Genomic DNA, 21,751 nt, shown 5'->3' with positions numbered 1-21,751 from the left:
CAAAAACGAGATTGAGCAGTTTGTAATAAACAAGCAGTTTCTTTGTACTTCTGTAATTATCTGATCTTGCTTTAGACTGAAAGAAAGAAAGAAAGATATAGAGAATAGGTTCAAAAGGCTGTCCTAGCCGGCTCCCGGCTTCTCTTTTGTCTGAATGATTCTCCTTCAAATGGCATTAGCGACAAATTGAATTGAATTAGTTAGGAAATTTTATACTTATTCCTTGAGTTATGTGATTGATGCGCACCCTCATTCCCTAACTTCGTTATTAAATGAGGTGACTTGTTTTTTCTACATTAAAATCCACCAGAAACGACAATCGAATCCTTTCTATGAGAAGATACTTAGTGAGTGGAACAAGTTTAATTTGCATACATTGTTGTCCCAAAATTTGCTGTCCAGCTATATATCCAAGAAAAATCACAACCGTTATTGACTTGCTTCGAGATTGCACACCAATTTGGAGCTGGTACTTTGATCATCTTAACAATCTTCTTTGAACATGGATATTATTACTTGATTTATTTTTAGACAACAGATATCTAAAACATGATGATGATATTTGAATGCTTTAAAACTGGAATGTTATTATTTACATTGAATAGTTTTATGTGTAGCTTTTGTTGTACTTTTTTACCACCTTCCTGGCAAACAATATTGGCTTGCTTGAGATCTGAAGTTTCAATTTTTGGAAGTTACAGTAGGTTTGCTTTAGAAAATCCAGCATATCCAGTTGGAAGAATTTTAAAGGATAAATACTCCTTAAGTTCATTCCCTATTTCTTGGGTTCTAATTTGTCACCATAAAGATCAGAATATCTATTCGAATGAGTGACTCGTGTTATTTCTCGAATCAGTTCTAAGTCAGAAGTTCATATCATCTAAAAATTGATAGCTAGAACTCCTATTTAAGTAAATACTTTGGGGTTGGTCATATTATCTAAGTCTGTTGGTTCCTGACTTCCTGTATATCCACTTGCATTACTTTGGAGTTGATCATCAGACCTCGAAAAAAATTATATTGAATGTACGTATTAAAATAAGTCTATCGAAACGCCCTTGAGCTTTATATTGTTTGTTTTAACCTGTGAAGTGAAGTGCCTGTAACAAAATAAGGGGTAAATTCCTGATTCGGACATGATAATATCACTTTGTTCCTAATCCGGCCATTGTCAGCAACTCAGTGCAAAAAGTTGCTGGTATTATTCTACTAGTTGCTGACAAAATGCCCCGAGTTGCAATTTGTGATCGAATTGGAAACACATTGACATTATCATGGCCGAATTAGGAATTTACCCCAAAATAAGTGGGAAAAAAATAGTAGTGATAGCAACGTTGCTGCATAGAACAGTGAGAAGTCCAGAGCTAAACAATAATAACCTTATTATATAAGCTAAGCATAGTAATTTTCACCTTAACATTGACTCCAAGTTTTTAAAATAAGAATCAAACTTTGTCACCACACTTGTGAGAATAAACGAAATAGCATCGTGCAATCCACGTCGTAAATACTTACGTTTTACATTTCTTTTTTTTTTTCTTCTTCTTCCGATAATGACTCATCTCCTTATATTAAACAGAAACCAAGTTGTTTACACCATCCAGAATCCAACAGGGAGGGGGATATATGGTTGCATAATTATTTAAATCCCACTTGCATAATTCATCTGCCTCCGTGTTATGAGCTCTTCTAAACCAATAGAACAAGAAATTACAACTGAACATCAAATAAGACTGTTTAAATCCAACTGCTCCAATCCAACTCCATTGCTTCTAAGAATTTGCATTAAGTCTCTGCAGTCCCCCATTATCAACACTTTGTCAAGTTTCAACTTGTGCAACAGGATTGTAGCTAGCTCTGCACCAGGCCATGACACTCCGCTTCATAAGGAGTTTCTTCTAGGAACCTTCTATACACTGACCCCAACAACAACTTGCCATTTGCATCTCTACATATTGTTGTTGCTCCTCCTTTTCTAGTCATCTTATGAAATGCCCCATCAAAGCTTATCTTATACCAGGAACTATAGAAATCAATACCCAGGCTGTTCAAAGCCATATGGTATTCAATGGGATTAGTTTCCTTCCTGCTAGCCTGAGTGTTGCAACTTGCGTCCTTCTTATATACTTCTAAAGTATTTCCTACTTTCCTTGCAACAGTCCTAGTCATTTTGGTCCATGTTTGGTTTAATTTTCTCGAATCACAACTGATTTCTGCACCTCCATATCTCATTTATTATCACTAGAAAGTAGGTACACGCATATCTATGTACCTCTGTTTCAGTAGAATCTTCTAAACTATTCCAGCATATTGCCTCTCCAATCCATTTATGCAAAGTCTTTCTTTCATGTTCCTCCATACGTATACTAAGAGAGGATCCAAACAATAAACATCTTGTCCATTCACATTAGAGAAACAAATGTTCATCTGTTTCTATCTCTTTCTAGCAAAAAGCACAAGAGATGTCCCCTTTAAATTTTTGTCTTCTCAATTAATCTATCTCCAGTTAGCATACCTCCATTTTAAAGTTTCCATACAAGCAACTGAACACTAGCTTCCACCTTAGTCTTCCACATCTTTTTGACAGCTTGCTCATTAATAGTAGAATTCTTTCCCTTACAGTCTGTCATGCTCAGAAAATGATAAACAAATTTGATAGTGATAATGCCTTTAGTACTACCTAACCAAATAATTTTATTAGCTATATCAGGATTGATGACTACTTGCTTAATGTTACTGACAACAGGTGCAGGAAACAACTCTCCTAACCTATTTTGATTCCAAACATGGTGATCCTGATCTATAAGGTGATTGACAATAGTAATACTAGGATTTGTATTGTAAATAGGAGGTATCAAATCTTTAATACACAGGTTTATTCATTAAGGATAACCAAGGGTGAGTATAAATATCAATAGTAGAACCATCCCTGACCTTCTATATGAATCTTGCTCTTATACCATCCATAGTTTTGTTGATCCCTCGCCAGAAATAAGAACAAGGGGCACTCCTTTTCTTATTCACCACCTCTAACCCAAACTATTTGTATGTACTTGTAAAAGTTTTTGACCATATGCATATAGACTCTTCTTTTTAATTTCCAACACTGCTTAGAGATCATAGCTTGATTCATTTCTTTTGCCTTTCTAAAACCCAATCCACCAACACTCTTAGGCTTACACAATTTCTCCCAACTTACGGAATGATTAGTGTTGGAATCTAAGATCCCATTCCACAAAAAGTTCCTATTTAGCATATCCAATTTATCTGTAATTTTATTCAGCAGTAGATAAGTGCTCATAGCAGAAATAGGGACAGCTTCCCCTACAGTCTTGACTAGGGTAGTTCTAGCTGTTTGAGATAGGATTTTGTCCTTCCACCCAATCACCTTCCTTTGTAAACTATCTACAAATTAATCAAATTCTCACTCTTTTTCCGAGTGAGAAGTATCGGCACCCCCAAATACTTTTCCCTCTCATCGAACTTCCCTACTCCCCACATTTTTGCTAACATTTTTTGGTGTCTATTGATAAGAGCCTAAAACTGAAGTTTTAACCCTTTAACAATATTACTTTTTGACCAATTATGTGATTATTAAGTAAGAGTTAGTACTGTTATCGTGTTCTTGTGTATTTCAGGCATTGGAGTCGAATATGTAAAAAAACATGTCACTTTTGCACTAGAAAGGAGCAAAGTTTGGTTGTTAAGAAGTTCTATGATTAAAGGCCAAGATTCAAGGAGAAAAACCCTTTTTAAAGCCCAGTCAAAGCTGAAAATTCAAAGTCAATGCGGGCAGAAATAGCGCACAAAAGTCAGCAGAACTTTCGAAGGCCGTATCTTTGGACTCAGACCTCGGAATTGGGCCTACCTTATGTCAAAATGACTGACTCGGAACGAGCTTTCTAATGGTCTAAGCTTTGACCCAATCAGAGGAGCAGAAGTGGACGAAAAGGCTATTGAAGTCATTTCCAGCTAAACCCCTTTTGTGGACTAAAGTAATGAGGTTTTGGGCTCAATTTTCCGGCCCAAAACATGGCTCCTAAGCCCATGCACAAAATTGTGGATCTAGCCTCTTCTATATAAAGAGGACTAAGACTTAGCTCTTAACTTACTTAGTTACTTAGTTAGATAATTGATAAACTTAGTTTTTTTGGGAATTCAATACTTAGTTAGCTTTAGTTTGTCTTAAATTGATAATTAGTTAGTCATAAACTCAAGTTATAAATTAGTTTTAATTCAGTATTAATTTATTTTGAATCATTAGATTAATAAAGTAATTGTTATTCATTCAAAATGTCTAGTTCTTATTGTTCTTATTCTAGAAATGATAGTTTAATGAATAAAGGTTAAAACCTCCATTAGAGGGGTTTGAGGAAGCCTTGATGATGACTTGATTTTTGTTAGCGTAAATATAGTTGTAATGTTCTATTCTATTCTAGAAAGTAATTAGTTCGCCATGAGAATGGGGTTGATTGCTTCACATGCTAGTTATTAGTTGGTAGAGATTACCATGAATAATTAGGGATTAGAAATACCCAACCTTTACGTGAAAATGTAAAGATTAGGATTACAACGAGTTCTATACTAGTTTATTAAGTCGAATCAAGGTGGAATCAACTTCCCCTAATTCCTTCTCATATTGTCATCTTAGTATTGAACTGCCATCATTTCATTTATCACATCTTGATTAGTTAATTCACCATCGTAGTTAAATTCAAATCCATTACTCTCACAATTTTGTGAGGATACATAAACTAGGAAACATTACATTCTAAACGAACTAGGAGTGGAATGAATTATCTACTCTAATTATATTGAATGATAACGAGAGTAGAAACTTTGATAATTTAGTAATAAGAAAATCATTTAGTTTTACTTACATTTGAGTTTAATTACTTATATCGTTTTACCTTTTATCAAATGGCGCTGCTGCCATCTTAGTTGTGTTTAGTTTCATTTCCTTTAGTAGTGTTAATCTTACCAAAATCCCATTAAACCCACCCACCCTTGTTTGGTTCTAACTGTGGTTGTTTGCTTCGGAACTGATTTTTTTTTTTTTGCAGAAATACACTGATGAGCGCTCCCCGCACCTTATTGGCCTATATTTGCAGCGCGCCACGCGCTAAAGTGCCTGGACATCGAGTAAGGCAAGAGCGCACCGTGCACCCTTGTTAAGCAAATTTGAAGCGCACCCCGCACTAAAGTGCCTGGACTTCGAGTCAAGCAAGAGCGCGACCCGCGCCCTTGTTAAGCAAATCTGAGCGCACCTCGCGCCATCTTTTGAACAGCCTAATTTTCACAGGTTAGTACAAACTTTCATTTCTTCAAGTTATTCAATGTTTCTAACTTGTTAAATACATTGAGCTCACATATACAAGACGTTATTCATAAGCGAAGCAAGGAGGCATTCAGGTACTTCTTTCTTCCACTCCTCGCATCTCCTGTTAGAGGATTTATACTATCATATCAGGTTGTTTTGACTATTGTCGTGTTTCTTTAATATTGGAATTAGCCTTGCATGAGATTAAGGTCAGGTAGAAAAAAAACGACTAACGTAATCTATCGTGAACGTCAACACACACACACACCTATCTAGTATACCACGCACTACACCTGAAATAATGGCTGAAGAAAGAGAGACTCCTCTCTCTGACTTTTACAAAGCCCTGAACGATAGCCCAAAATCTTGCATCGTTCTTGCAAACCTAGTGGGGGATTACTGAATCCCCCCGAATATATTTAATTTGTTACTAGTTTTTCATGGGTTAGACCATGAAAAACCTTATTAGCATATGCGTAGGATTGAATAAGTTCTTACCACATTCCATCATCGTACGGTAGGTGTGGAACAAATTAAAATGAGGGTGTTTCCTTTCACCTTAGCCGATAAGGCAGGGTTTTGGTTAAATGCCCAAGCGCCTAATTCTGTGGACTCGTGGGCTAAACTTGTTCAATTGTTTATAGAATATTTTTACCCACCACTAAAGACAGATGAAATGCTTTCCAAGATTCATTTTTTCTGCCAGAATCCTCATGAATCCTTTTCAGAGGCCTGAAATCGCTTCACTAATCTTCTTATAGAGTATCCACACATAACCTTGCGAAAGACACATTAGTTCGTGCCTTTTTGAAGGGGCTTTTACACCACCATAAAGAGGTCTTTGATATAATGAATGGGGGTAGTTTCCTCAGTAAAGGAGTCTCAGTGGCTTATAGGTTTTTAGAAGATCAAACAAAGCGTAATAATAACTGGGGGGTAGTGACGATATCCCCCGCTCCGCTAGTTCTTCTTTAACAGTTAAAGCTGCCGGTATGTTTGAGATTAAACCCGATCCTGAGCTTAAAACTTTAATCGAATCTCTCACTAAAAAAGTAGAAGTTATTTCTATTCAACAAAAGCATACCCCCATCATGAATGTCAACTCTATTCCATGTAATTTATGTTTGAGTCCAGAGCATCCCGACTCCTATTGTCCTCTCGCTTACGAACAACAACCATCACAACAAGATAATGTTTGATCCATCAATATCTATCCTATTCCTAACGCCCCTTGGAGTCAAAATCCCAATTTCAATTGGAGAAATAATCAACAAGTTACACCTCCAAGGTATAATAATCAAAATGTTAGGCCAGCAAACAATTACAACCAAGCTCCACCACGACAAGGACAAGGACAAGGACAAGAGAATTATAATAATTATAACAATAATAATTAATATACTAATAGAGGTATTATTTCGGTAAATAATAACTATCACAACTAGGGCAGGGAATCGGGTTGGGTTTGACCCGAATTTGACCCGACCCGAACCCAAATAGTTTGGGTCGATTTTTATATCCGTTTACTTATTCGGGTCAGGTTCGGTTCGGGTCTGTCGGATTCGGATTCGGGTTCGGATATATTTTTTGGGTTTTTTTTTGAATTTTTAGTGTTATCCTATCGAGTTAGTCGGGTTCGGGTTGGGTTCGGATATTAAATTTCGGATATAATCGGGTTCGGATATTATGAAACTATTTGGATTCGGATTCGGATATAGCCATATCCCACCCGAACCCGACCCGATCCCTGCCCTAATCACAACCCACCTATTAATAATCAACGTGACATAGTTTCTGTCACACAACCTGTAACAACCACTCCTCCACAACCGGATCGTTTTAATGCCTTTATGCAAACCCAACAAAAGATTTTACAGTCCATCCAACTTTCCTTACAGCAGTTAACACAAGAGAAAGTACAACCAAAGGGTGTGTTTCCAGGTCAAGCGATTCCTAATCCTAAAATAACAAACACAGCCTTTGAGGTAAACGGTAATACTAGTAATGAAACTGGAAACGTAGGTGAGCTAAATGTCATTACCACTCTCCGTTCTGGCAGAGTGGTTGATAACGCCGTAACTATGCCTGTAGTTACCCCACCAGTAGTCCATATACTGAATATTTTACTAGATACCGAAGTAGTAACTGAAGATTCTACCCTTGTAGAGATACCAGTTAAACCACAACCTAAAAAACAAAAAGCCAAGGTTAAACATCCTGTTGATCCATATGCTTAATATAGAGAGAAACCACCGTTCCCCCAATGATTAGCCATGTTAACCAAGGATACGAATTTCGATGAGATTAGGGAAGTTTTAAAAAATCTAATGATAAACCTACTTTTTCTTTAAGCGATTAAAAAGTTATCTTACCATGCTAAGTTTCTCAAAGAGTTGTGCACTACTAGGCGTAAGACAAATATTCCTAAAGACACCTTTTTAACTGAATAGTTTCCAATCTTATCCGAACATAATGGAATCGTTAAGTACAAGGACCCTGGTCGTCCTACTGTACAATGCACCTTAGGAGATTCCCACATGACAACCGAACTATTAGACCAGAGGGCGAGTGTTAACTTACTCCCTTATTATTTATATAAATAAATATGTCTATAGAAGATGCAACCTACTAAAATGACGTTGCAATTAGCTGATCGGTCTATTAAGTAAGGGTGTGGTTGAAAACGTGCTTGTTAAGGTTTAGGATTTCTATTATCCTGCTGATTTTGTTATCCTCGATACAAAAGTCACTAACGACTTTGTTCTGATCATTTTAGGGCGTCCTTTCTTGTAAACTCCAACACGCTTATAAACTACCGCGATAGTTCGATGTCCATGTCTTTTGGCCATCTTTCTGTTGAGGTAAATGTTTTTAAAATGATGAAACAGTTACCAGATTTGTCTATGGATGGGGAGGTTAGCATAATCAAAAGCTTAGCTCAAGACTATTTTAATAACACATTTCCAGAAAACCATATGCATAAATTCCTTTCCTTTGGAAGTTCAGATTTAGCCGATGACTCCTACTTAGAGGAAGTCAATGCCATTTTCGAGTCTACTCCTATCATAGACCCTTATGTTGCTCCATCGACTGAGTTTGAAGACCTGCTAACTAAACAAGTCTTCACTACTTAAGATGAGGACCCTCCAGAAGCCTTTATCGACATTCCTCCCACCCCTATGCTTAAACCTCTTCCTTCTGAGTTGAAGTATATTTAACTTGATTCGATGGTAGTCATCCGGTAATTATATCTTCTCTGTTGTCTGCGGATGAAGAGGCACATTTGATTAGGGTGATTCGGGAACATCGTTCCGTGATTGGGTGGTCCGTAGACGACATTAAAGGAATAACCATAATGTATGCACACATCGTATCCATTTGGAGGATAATACAAAGACTTCTTGCAAACCTTAGCGTCGCTTGAACCCTGCCATAAAAGAGGTAGTCAGGGAAGAAGTCTTACGGTTACTCGATGTGGGTATCATATACCCAATCTTCGATAGCGAATGGGTAAGTCCCATTCATGCAGTTCCTAAGAAATCGGGGGTTACCATGGTACATAATGCTAAGGGTGAATATGTTTCCATGCGTGTCCCTATAAAATGGATGATTTGCATTGATTACAGACGCTTAAATGCCATTACACGAAAGGATCATTTTCCTTTACCCTTTATAGATCAGATGCTCGAACATCTAGTTGGCCACGCGCTTATTATTATTTTTTAGATGGCTACTCTAGCTATTTTCAAATTATTATCGATATTGACACTACACCAAAAAAGGGATTTGGTAACGGTAATAATTGTTACTAATATTTTTACTAACGCTTATATCCGTTACGTCTGGGGTGTTACAGTCACTTGTAGAAAATTTTGTAACGGATATATCCGTTACAGAAAAATTAATTTAAGTAACACTTATATCCGTTAGTGTTTCCATTTGTAACACTTACCTTGTGAATGAATTTGGTTCCTTTTCGTGAATTTTGTCACACTTATGACCGTTACTAATGTCATTGAACAATAGTTAGCATTTATTTGTAACGGATATAGCTGTTACAGTATGTGGACTGTTTTGAAAAAAAATATAATATATAATATTTTAGCCCATTTGCTTTGGGTTACTTGCACCCAGAACACAAAGCTTGCAGTAGCTCACCACCATAGAAACTAAATAAGTAAAAGCAACTCCATTCAAGTCATATAACCATGTAAACACAATTTACACCAATCACCATTCAAGTCTTAAAAAAACAAATATATTTCATACTGATCATAAATACCAAGTCTTGACATAAAAATATGGTATTGAATGATTTCTTACCAACAAAATTTACCTTACACATCTAATTCATTACAAGTACACCTAATCATTCAAGCTCAAAACTTCATTTCTTTCTCTTACATGTACTTCTACAGGCGAGGCTTGCTTCAAAACACCTGCACCTGCAAAATAGCAAATGGTATCAAAAGCAAGATATATATATAAAAAATGACATTACCATAATGTATTAAAAATAAGTCATGCTACGAGAAAATGAAAAAATCTATTACTGAAACAACGGTGCATATAGAGGGTGGCAACCTACGTTCATACATGAAATATATTATATGCAAAGTATAGGTAAAGTGTTACCACCAACTCAATTGGTGTCAAGTTCAATAAACGAAAAACAATGCCACACAAGCTTCTATCTAAGAATAGTGTCAAACAATATAGAGTATATATGCATCTTCTATCTATGCCACACAAGCCCATCTAGCTTCCAGTAACCATCCAATACCTGTCTCGACAAGGAAACACACTTTTGGTTAGTCTTATATATTAGTAATCTAATATTATAAATTTATAAACATGCTTTGTTGGAAATATATCCTAATGACTTCCAGGGTGGATAATAGACATACCTCTCAAAGCAAAATCGTATCGTTGGGCATGCAACCACTACCATGAACAGCTTGTGAATCCATACCCATTGGACCCCTCTATAAAGTATAAACCTTATTAAATTTCCTCGTCACCTACATCCAGCAAAGCAAACTCAAACATGAATCAGTTTAGTCTGAAACGTAGTAAGAAACGTACTATGCATTTACTTCACTAAAAAAAGGCTTCTTTGGATAACTCAGTTATCACTATGGAAAGATGAACACCACGACAGACCAAATTAACTATAAGTGTTCCAAAAGCAACCAAAGAGAAAAGACAATTCAAATTAACATTAAACGTGACCTAGCTTGGTAGATTGGTAGATTTTCAAAACAGATGGGTATTATTATTCTTCTTTCATTGAGTCACCTCAAATACTATATACTTCTAAATAAATGGTGCGGTCTTATATTACTAAATTATTAAAATTTGCAATGAAAAATATACTTACTAGGATACCCTTCAATAAAAGACCCATTGTTTCACGTAGAAAAAGGGACCACTCAGCGTATTGTGGAACAATGTATCCATGTAAGCTTGCCAAGCCGTGTGGAATATACCGTGCATTTGGTTTGACTGCCTTCCCATGTGATGTACAGGCATTACAAGGTGTGAACCATAACTTTCTGATCAAAATTCAATTGAACACAAATTTAACTGCATGTGATAATAAGCATGCAATACATAAAAAAAAAACAAACAAAACACTGGAAATAACATAAATGCTTCAACAGTTGAACTTCACATGGAAATTAGGTACAAAATCATGAGTGCCTTCTCATGATCATACTGACGTGCCCTTTTCTGTGAACCTTTATACAAGAATACAAGCCATGCACGTGTGTTTTGTGACCTTGTTACCACTCACCATGTAGCATGCAGACCATATCATGAGGCACATGCAAGAGTTCCAAAACACTTAATTTTGTGGTCATTCTTATATGCAAAAACAATTGGCCCTACAAGAATTTCGGTCTCACGGTTTTGCCGTATTTCTATCTGAAGTAACTTTGGCCAGAAACTAGTATTAACAATTAAATTTCAAGTAATTTTTATACACAAATAGAAGATATTAACTGCGTCAAAATCACAAAATAATAATGAAAAAAATAATTACACAAATGGTTCAAGCATTTAAAGTGAGAATATTTATGAGTAAGATCTGCACTAAGACAATTATAGGAAAACATGCATTAGCTCTAAGTTTGTGGGTGCACTCATATGCTCCTCCTAACTTGGTGTCGATACCTTTCATTGAAAGACAATATTGTTGTATATTTGGTCTTAAATCTAGTCTCCTTAGAAAAGGGATGAAAATTTGTTGTATTACAATTGTCAGGCCATATGTAGCAAGAAAAACAATCTAGCTTAGTGGCCAAATTCGAAACAAAAAAATTTCCAGCATTCTCAACAAAAGAAACTACTTACAAGCGCTGGAAAGTCTAGCCATAAGTATTTATGAGACGTAAGAGAAGAATTGTTCCATGGATTTACAGGTGCTATCAATAACTGAGATAATTAGTGTAAGAAAATGTAGGAAATCTAATTAGCGATAAGTTCGACGATATTCAAAACAAAAAAGCAAGCAAGAATCCAAATGATATGGCCTCAAATAAAAACCTAGTGATATCAACATGAGGGACAATAAGTTCATAACTTCATTGCTTGATTTAATGATTTATTTATTTTGAATCATTCATCTCTTATAAATCCAATCAAGTAAACAAACAAAATATATTCAATTAATACTTCAATCCCACTTAAATGTTTATAAAGCAAACAAATATCAAACGCCAATTAGTTCCATAAAAAAGAAGTAACATCCCAATTTATGAAAAACAAAATCTTGTTTGAAATGGAAGAAACAAACCTGTGAAAATAAAGGTTGCACCGACCAATTAATTAGCTACTTAAGAAAACCAAGCATGAAACGAAGATTGATTCGTCAATGAACACCTTAATTCAACAATGGTTAATTAGCTAATTGTTTTTGAGTGAAAAAAAGAGAGATGATTACAGTGTCGAAAGTATAAATATTTAAAATTTGACGGAAATCATTTGAAATGAAGAGGGAGAGAGAGAGGGGGAGAGAACCTGATATAGGCATAACGATGGCCACTGCATAGTAAATAACGGCCACCATTATCAATTGTTGGTGGAGAGAATTACTGTTGCTGCAACCAGCTTACCTTCAATGTTTGTTGATCGATATAATTGTTGGTGTACGCCATGTTGCCATTCACCTCTTACAAGACCAAGAATACATAGAAGGCATGCCCCTTCCTCGCAATGCATTGAGACGATTAATCACATCTACAAAAACAAAAAAAACTCAAAGTCCATCCCAAACAAGTAACAATATACTAAACCAGTTGTTTACCTCTCAAGTAAAGACCTTCAGCCGATGAAAGTGGAACTTCAATGAAATGGGATTTCGACATAGATAGTAAACAACAGGAACTCTTCTAATATAATTTTTCGGTGACGGTTCTCTCCACACTTTTGCCCTATCTGGACTAGTTTCTCTATATTTCCTCATTCTCCCTTCCATAGTAGTAAAAAATCGCTTCAAATTTAGACAGATCTCAGAACCAAACAATTCAAACAGTTTGATCTATGAAACAACAAGAATAGATCACATAATCCAAGAAAGAAATGCTGCGGAGAAGATTATTAACCTTGAAATGAAGGGGTCTTTGTTCATCATAAATCCAAAAGAAGGGGATTTTGTTGCTTCATTCCTTGGGTGTTTACACAATGAAGCCTTGATTGACCGAGGGGATGCACTTAGAACGTGCGAGTCAACCGGTTCATTCTCCCCTGCTTGAATCGATGGTTTACATGTCCCGCATCGAAGTATTTTCCAACTTCTTCTCGAACAACTAGAAATATAATCCAAGCACATTTTAGTGCTTTCTTTCTTTCTCGGATCAAAAGTTCTTTCTTTAACTAATTTTTCAGACGTGTCACGCATTGAAATAAAACACGTCATTAATGGAATAGACATAAGTGCAAAATACTGGTGTGACACATAAAACCGATAATTCTTGGTTTTACACATCAACAATTGAAGATATAGATTCATAACTAGGTATCTAGATCCGGGGACCTGGAAGGTCGAACATTTACATAAACATGGCATCTAATTAAGTTCAAGTTCACATTGTGGATAGTAAGCTTTTCAACACTTTTGAACTGTTAAAACCTCAAGGAATTGTAACATGAAACTTAAACACATATTTACCTGTCAAGCATTATGCGAGGAAGAGCGTTTCGCACCGAGAAATCCTTCCCCTCTCCCTTGTTTGTCTTAGTCTCAATGAGACTTCCACTGAAATATTCCTTTTCTTCCAATCTCAAACCCATAATCCGGGGGTTATCTCGAGACAATCAAGCTCTCCCATCATCATGGAAGAAGAATATAACGGTGAGGGGAATTTTGAGTGAGAAAACCTAGGCACAGTAGGTTGGTATGAGGCCAAAAGCTGTGATCCTTCACTGAAATTGAACCACAAGAAATCAGTTGCATCGGACATTTGAAGGCTTCAATTTGGTATTAGGAGGCGCAGACGAATATCTTCCTCTTCCGGATCCCGAAGCTATTCATCTTGTTTAAATCTGCTCTAATCAAAGATTCCAATGTCTCTGTCTTGCCACCGAGGAAGTACATCGGAGGAAGATGGAGGTGGTGAAACCTCATCTCCGGAAAGTTCGTGAGTTCTCCTTTGCCGGCTAAACTGGGATTGGATGATGGCCACTGCACTCTAATTCTAGTGACCCATCATCGGTTGAAACACCTCAGATACATGTTTCTCGCGATTTGCTTGTTCCTACACATTCATCGATCAGTGTTGAAGCATTAACCGCACCATCCCTTTGCGACCTTGTAATTTGTCAAGCTCATAGAGCTCACACACGAGGTATCCTTTCCCACTCTAGACTCGGAGACACACTACAAGATTCAGGGCGTTGCGAGGAGGAGACACTTCATCTTCTTGACAAGGTCTTGTCTCTTTCTCCATGCTTGAAAATGAAGAAGAAGATTCCCCGGCTTCTCGTAGAAGTAGGTTCTTCTAATTGCTTCGAGTTTTGCAGCCATTCAGACACCATTGGGATGTAAATGATCTAAAGAGAAGACAATATCCGCAATTCATGGTTGTCAAAGCTCATTCAACACCTATGTAAATTTCAACTTAGCATTGTATGTATATTACGAGATTAAAGTTCTTTGATTCAAATTACCCGCATGAGATTCTTCAAGAATTTCCTGAACCTTTTAGTACATATTCACTTCCATGAGCAGGGATGTATAAGGTCATCTTCACAAAGATCATGCCAAACAAATCCATTCTTATAGCTTCTGAATCACCAAAATCAACCAAAATAATTAGCACCCCCAAATCCAAAAAAAAAAACTACAAAACAAAGAAAAAAAAATTGTACGCCATTCACCTCTTACAAGACCAAGAATACATAGAAGGCATGCCCTTCCTTGCAACGATTGAGACGATTAATCACATCTACAAAAACAAAAAACTCAAAGTCCATCCCAAACAAGTAACAATATACTAAACCCGGTTTGTTTACCTCTCAAGTAAAGACCTTCACCCGATGAAAGTGGAACTTCAATGAAATGGGGATGTTCCAAATGACAATTTCGACATAGATAGTAAACAACAGAACTCTTCTAATATAATTTTTTTCGGTGTGACGGTTCTCTCCACACTTTTGCCCTATCTAGACTAGTTTCTCTATATTTCCTCATTCTCCCTTCCATAGTAGTAAAAAATCGCTTCAAATTTAGACAGATCTGTAACCAAACAATTCAAACAGTTTGATCTATGAAACATTATCAATTGCTGCAACCATTATCAATTGTTGGTGGAGAGAATTACTGTTGGTTTAAAGGAAGAGAGTAAGAGAGGGAATTAACTGGTTAGGGTTTACGGGAGAAAGCGAGAGAATAGAAAGCAGGAATCGGGTGCGTGACCCAAATTTCCCCACTCCGTATTTTCGTTATCTTTTTTTGTTTTCTGTCTTTTTGTTATGATATTTTAAGTTTCTTTTACTGGTTTACTAACGGTTAAAAGCGTTAGATAACAGTGACCAATTTATTATAAATTATGGAACCTATTATTATTGATATTTTCTAATGATTGTTCCCATTACCAACGGATATATCCGTGATACAATAAGTAACAATTATAACCGTTACTAACGTAAAATTGGCTCTGTTAGAAAATGACAGTTCTGGTGTAGTGTGATGACCCAAGAAAAGACTACCTTCGTATGTCCTTTTGGAATATATGCCTATAAACGAATGCCTTTTAGCCTTTGTAATGCTCCTGGTACCTTCCAGCGGTGTATGCTTCATATATTTAGTGACATGGTAGAGCGCTTCATGAATGATTTTTCTATCTATGGAGACTCTTTCACTAACTGTCTGTCTAACCTGTCTAAGGTTTTGACACGGTGTGATGAGAAGAGTCTGGTTTTAAATTGGGAAAAATGTCATTTCATGGTTAAAAAATGAATAATGCTAGGTCATATTGTATCTAGTGATGGCATCGAAGTAGATAAGGCAAAACTAGATAAGATAGCGTCTCTACCTATACCACGGACTGTCCGTGACATTAGAGCCTTTTTAGGCCATACAGGTTTTTTTAGGTGCTTCATCAAGGATTTTTCAAAAATAGCTAGGCCTTTAACTAGCATGCTTTTAAAGGATGTCATTTTTTATTTCAATTATAACTGTAAACAGGCTTTTGAAACTTTAAAAGCTGCTTTGACATCTGCACCAATTATACAGCCTCCCGATTGGTCTAAACCTTTCGAACTCATGTGTGATGCTAATGATTATGTCGTTGGTGCTGTGTTAGGTCAGAAACTAGATAATAAGTCCACTATCATTTATTATGCTAGTAAAACTTTAAACGATGCTCAAAGGAATTATACAACTACGGAAAAAGAATTTTAGCTGTCCTTATTTGGTTGGTACTAAGACTTTAGTTTACACTGACCATGCAACTTTTAGGTACCTTCTCACAAAGAAGGATGCTAAGCATAGATTGATCTGTTGGATTCTGCTCCTGCAAGAGTTCACCTTAGAAATTAAGGACAAAAGAAGGGTCAAAAATGTAGTTGCCGACCACTTATCTAGACTAACAAATGACGATGATAGTGATTTTGAGTCCATACCTGACTCTTTTCCTGATGAGCATCTTTATGCTATTTTTTCAGCACCATGGTATGCTGACATTGTGAATTATTTAGCTTCTGATATTATTCCTGATGTTTGGTCAAGAAATGAATGTAAGAAATTCTTGGCCAGAGTTAAGCTATACTACTAGGATGAGCCCTACCTTTTTAAGTACTGTGCGGATCAGATTATTCATCGTTGTATTCCCTAGTGGGAATATAATGAGGTTCTATCGTTCTGCCATGACAAAGAGTGTGGTGGCCATTTTAGTGGTATGAAAACAGCTGTTAAAGTTCTTCAATGTGGGTTTTATTGGCCTACCCTTTTTAAAGATGCCCAAGTGCATTGCAAGACGTGTGTTCGATTAACAACAACTGGGGAGAATCACAAAACGTAATAGTATGCCTCTAAATCCCATCATGGTAGTAGGAATTTTTTATGTATGGGGCATTGATTTCATTGGTCTTTTTCCTATTTCCCACGATTTTATTTATATTCTTGTTGCCGCGGACTACGTGTCTAAATGGATAGAGGTCATGGCTTGCCGTAGCAATGACCATAAGACAGTGGTGTTTTTTGTTAAGGAATACATCTTTTGTCGATTTGGCATTCCTAAAGCCATCATTAGTGATGGCGGAACACATTTTTGCAACAAAGTTGTTACATCCCTAGTTAAAAAGTATGGAGTTATTCATAAGGTGGCAACTCCTTATCATCCACAAACTAGTGGCCAAGTAGAAGTCTCTAATAGGGAAATCAAAAAAATATTAGAAACAATTGTAAATCCTGATAGGAAAGATTGGTCTAAGCGTCTAGCTGATGCCTTATGGGCGTATAGGACTACTTTTAAAACTCCTATAGGTATGTCTCCCTTGAGACTTGTATTTGGAAAACCTTGTCATTTGCCCGTTGAATTGGAGCATCATGCTATGTGGGCTATAAAAAGCCTTAACTTCAATTTTGATGAGGCGGGTGTCAAGCGCAAATTGCAATTAAATGAGCTTGAAGAAATCCGTAGCGATTCTTATGATCTCGCAAACGATTATAAAGCTAACATGAAACGTGTTCATGATAAATAAATCTTGCACAAAGAGTTTGTGATTGGTCAAAAGGTCTTGCTTTACAACTCCCGTCTGTATATTTCCCCAGGAAAATTAAAAACCCATTGGTCTGGTCCTTTTCTGGTTACTGAAGTCACCCCTTACGGGGCAATCACCTTGGTAAATCCTAAAGACAACAGTACCTTTCAAGTCAATGGCCAACGGTTAAAACATTTTCACGAGTTAATGTCCCCTAATGTGGAGGAAGTCCTTTTACATGACCCTGTCTATGCGGACTGGCCTTTGTTGTTTGGTGTACTTCCTTTCACTTCTATATATTGGTTAGTGCACCATTCAGGTAATCGGGCCCTCCTATTGGAGTGTGTGGCTGTAAGTACCGGATCCTAAGTCCACGTTTAACGTAATTCACGCTTTCCACTCTCACATGTTTTCTCGGTTTTTGAGTCATGCTTATCTATGGAGTGATTTACGTTTTTATTGCTTATTATTTTCCTTTATATTAAATCTTATTCATAAAAAGTAAAAAAATATTAAAACTGTAAAAATAGTAATCTAGAAAGTCTCGGAAATCTGACTTTAAAAGACCCACGTTTAAAGCAAATTTTCTAAACTCTGTTTTATAAAATTTGTTTGGGCTTGGGGTGTTGGTCTTTCCATCCTTGATTGCTCGACTTTCCATTTTTGTTGCTTATGTCATTTAATTGTAATTCAGTTTTAAGTTTGGGCGCATAGGGATGGAATGGGCATTTTTTTGGGTTTGGGCTCAAAATCTCATAGTCACGTCCATAGAATTAGCAAAAACGCATTGTGTTCTTCTTCTCCATTTCGCCTCCATCAGCCTCCATTAACAAACCCAAAAAAAAAAAAAGAAATCACTGCCACCGATTCTTCTACTTAATTCAAACAACACCCACTCCAATTTCGCCCCATCCAGTTTATCTTCTTCACTTCCACCTCCAACAGTTTTTACCCACCACTGACAAGAAATACCCCTAATTCCATGAATAATTAGGGATTAGAAATACCCAAACTTTACGTGAAAACGTAAAGATTAGGATTATAACGAGTTAGTTTATTAAGTCGAATCAAGGTGGAATCAAATTCCCCTACTTCCTTCTCATATTGTCATCTTAGTATTGAACTGCCGTTATTTCATTTATCATATCTTGATTAGTTAATTCACCATCGTAGTTAAATTCAAATCCATTACTCTCACGATTTTGTTAGGATACAGAAACTAGGAAATGTTACATTCTAAACGAACTAGGAGTGGAACAAATTCTCTACTCCAATTATATTGAATGATAACGAGAGTAGAAACTTTGATAATTTAGTAATAAGAAAATCATTTAGTTTTACTTACATTTGAGTTTAATTAATTATTCGTAGGTAAAACTATAGTTTTTCCTTTTATCATCTATGGTGGACATTACTACTAAAAAAACACTTGATTTCCCCACACTAACTTCTTGCCCAGATGCCTTACAGTACAAGTCCATAATGTTTTTCATATTAATTGCTTCCACTAAACTGGCCTTGCTGAAAATTATTAGATCATCAGCATACAATAGATGACTAATTGGTGGGGATTTTCTCTTTACTTTGATACCACTGGTACTATTATCTCTTTCCCCTTTGTGTAGCATCCTTGAAAGTGCTTCCGTAACCAGAATAAAAAGGTAGGGAGATAATGGATCCCCCTATCTCAACCCTCTCTGTGGTGTAAAGTTATCAAAAGGAACCCCATTCAATAAGACTCGAAAAGAGACAGTTTCTAAGCATTGTTTGATAAGTTCGATCCACTTATTACCAAAACCCAACTTTCTCATAATCTTATACAAAAAATCTCATTCAACTTGATTATATGCCTTCTTCATATCCAACTTCACTGCCATCCAACCCTTTTTTTCTTTTTTCATCTTCTTCATATTATAAAATATTTCACTTGTGAGTTTTATATTATCACCAATACAACGAACCTTCACAGAATCATTTTTTTTTTCTTTTTTTCATCTTCTTCATATTATAAAATATTTCACTTGTGAGTTTTTTATTATCACCAATACAACACACCTTCACAAAAGCACCCTGAAATGGGGAGACGATCTTATGTAGGTGTGATTTTAGTCTATTTGCAAGCAGTTTAGAAATAATCTTGTAAATGAAATTACATAGACTAATGGGTCTAAATTTTGCAATATGATCTAGATTAAGGATTTTTGGTATTAGAGATATGAAGGTTTCATTTAAATTGGGTTCTAGGATACCTAATAAAAAAAAATTCTTCACAGTTTCCACTATAGTTTCTCCCACTATATCCCAAATTTTTTGGAAAAAGACTCCTTGGAATCCATCAGGGCCGGGAGCTTTTACGGCCCCCATCTTTTTTACTACATCCTAGATCTCCTCACCAGTAGGAATAACATTAAGCATATTATTTTCTCTATCTGTGATTATAGGTTCAAATAAATGGAAAATCTCATTATTAGGTTTTGGGTTACTTGTTGTAAAAAGATGTGAAAAAAATTCATTGATTGTCTCTCCCACCTTCGCCCTGCCCTCTCTCCATACACCTCCATCATCTTTCAATTTCGTAATGTTATTCTTCTTCCTTCTATAAACTATAGACAAATGAAACTATTTGGTGTTCCTAGCATAGTCTTTTATCCAATTATTCCCTAACTTTTGCCGCCATAGGCTTGCTTTTCTAGTTAACAATTCCTCCAATTGTATACTTAGTTCCATGGTCCTTTTATACTTCCATTCATTCACTTCTCCCAACATCATTTTTTCTAGTTCTTTCTTTACTATTCTAATTTCGGATAACACATTCCCAAAAATCTTTTTGTTCCAATCCTGTAATCTTTCTCTTGTAACTCCCAACTTCTTTATGACACTATCTCTGCAATAGTCTACACTATCTACTGAACACCATGCATTCTGAATAACCTCTTTACAAATTTTATCTCTTAACCACATCTCACAAAACCTGAATGGTTTCCTACGAGATAGTTCCACATTACTCAAACATATAGATAAGGCGAGGTGATTAGAAGACACATTAGGTATAGTTTTTACACTGGCATGAGGGAAAGATTCAAACCAAGACACAGAAGCAAGTGCACGATCAAGACTTTCAAGTATATGATTATCAAAAGACCTATTATTAGACCAGGAAAACTTTGAACCACTAAAACTTAAGTCAATCAATCCTAAGTCACTTATAAAATCATTAAAATCATGCATGCTTTGGTTTAAAACACTATGACCACCTGACTTTTCATTTAGGCTAGAGATAGCATTGAAATCCCCAAATAATAACCAAGGGCCATGAATATAGGGAGCAAAGTCCCTAATTTCATCCGAAACTTTTTTCCATCTACATGAAACATGCTTACCATATACAATGTGAAATACCAATCACCATGATAACCGAAATTAGTAATTTTACCTTAAATATTGTTCTGTGTATCACCAAGCACTTCCAACTGTATGCCTTCCTTCCATAGTACTGCTAGCCTTCCTCTAGTTCCTTCTGCTGGCAATATAAAATTTCCTTGGTATTTTAGCTCTTTCCTAACCACTTCCATTCTCCGCTTATCAGCCTTTGTCTCTAAAAAACACAGAATGTCTGGCTGGTGTTCACGCACAAGGTTCATTGTTATTAGAATCGTCGAATCGGTGCCCATTCCTCAACAGTTCATTGTCATCATCATTGTTATCGCTATGGAGTTGATTTGATCACATATCACATATGAACCAGAAAGCTCTTACATATACACTTGTCCAAAAGATAATAAGAAAAACTAAGACCAATCGTAAGAAACAAGAATTCCAAATCAGATTTTTTTTTTCAGGCAAAATACGTCAAAACAACCAAGCTTTTTGTCTAAAATCAATTAGAGATTTGTAGCTATGTAGTTGAAAACCTATGATGGGTTGGAATGGTAGAGTGGTTTAGAGCTAATAACTGTAGTGGGCAAATATCGTGCCTTTAGATATTTTATCAGATATTTCAAAGCTTAAGATATTGACATAAGGGTCAATATCTCGATATATTTCATTGTTATTCCAAACATTTGCAGGTATTGAGTGGGAAAAGAAGGAAAGACAATGAACACGTGTCATAAGTTGATTGGGTTAAAGCTAATTGAAGGGACTATATAAAGACTGAAGGAGTAGAAAAAAGATTCATTCGATCATTCCCACAAAAAGTGTTAGAAAATAGGAGAGAGAAACAGA

General features: G+C 36.1%; 1 protein-coding gene, 1 long non-coding RNA gene and 1 pseudogene across 3 annotated transcripts; all 3 read right to left on the bottom strand.

Moving 5' to 3' along the window:
• Positions 1 to 9,699: 9,699 nt before the first annotated feature.
• Positions 9,700 to 13,047, bottom strand: LOC147504553 (uncharacterized). 2 transcript variants are annotated; one of them, XR_015220421.1, is made up of 6 exons: positions 12,928 to 13,047; positions 12,630 to 12,833; positions 12,344 to 12,562; positions 12,120 to 12,205; positions 10,701 to 10,875; positions 9,700 to 10,341 (listed from the first exon to the last, which is right to left on the bottom strand). It is a non-coding gene; the product is annotated as an uncharacterized LOC147504553 (long non-coding RNA). The 2 variants fall into 2 exon arrangements; XR_015220420.1 differs by having other exon boundaries at positions 9,700 to 10,875.
• Positions 13,048 to 13,489: 442 nt separating this feature from the next.
• Positions 13,490 to 18,321, bottom strand: LOC147504552 (protein SOSEKI 3-like; annotated as a pseudogene).
• Positions 18,322 to 20,146: 1,825 nt separating this feature from the next.
• LOC147504551 (uncharacterized) lies at positions 20,147 to 21,168 on the bottom strand. The gene is made up of 2 exons (XM_086605262.1): positions 20,999 to 21,168; positions 20,147 to 20,888 (listed from the first exon to the last, which is right to left on the bottom strand). Exons 1-2 carry the CDS (start codon positions 21,166 to 21,168, stop codon positions 20,147 to 20,149), a joined length of 912 nt encoding a protein of 303 aa, XP_086461388.1.
• Between the last annotated feature and the right edge of the window lie 583 nt (positions 21,169 to 21,751).

This window comes from Coptis chinensis, chromosome 4 (assembly GCF_015680905.1).
Source record: "Coptis chinensis isolate HL-2020 chromosome 4, ASM1568090v1, whole genome shotgun sequence".
Taxonomy (NCBI): Eukaryota; Viridiplantae; Streptophyta; class Magnoliopsida; order Ranunculales; family Ranunculaceae; genus Coptis; species Coptis chinensis.
Note: the sequence above shows the minus strand (reverse complement) of the source record. Positions and strands in the feature narration are given on the sequence as shown.

Bases quoted from the DNA above. Each gene is read 5' to 3' on its own strand.
- LOC147504551 (XM_086605262.1), bottom strand. From the start codon at position 21,168: ATGAACCTTGTGCGTGAACACCAGCCAGACATTCTGTGTTTTTTAGAG. The intron at 20,889-20,998 runs GTTGGAAGTGCT...TGTTTCATGTAG, and splicing joins CTATGGAAGGAAGGCATACA to ATGGAAAAAAGTTTCGGATG.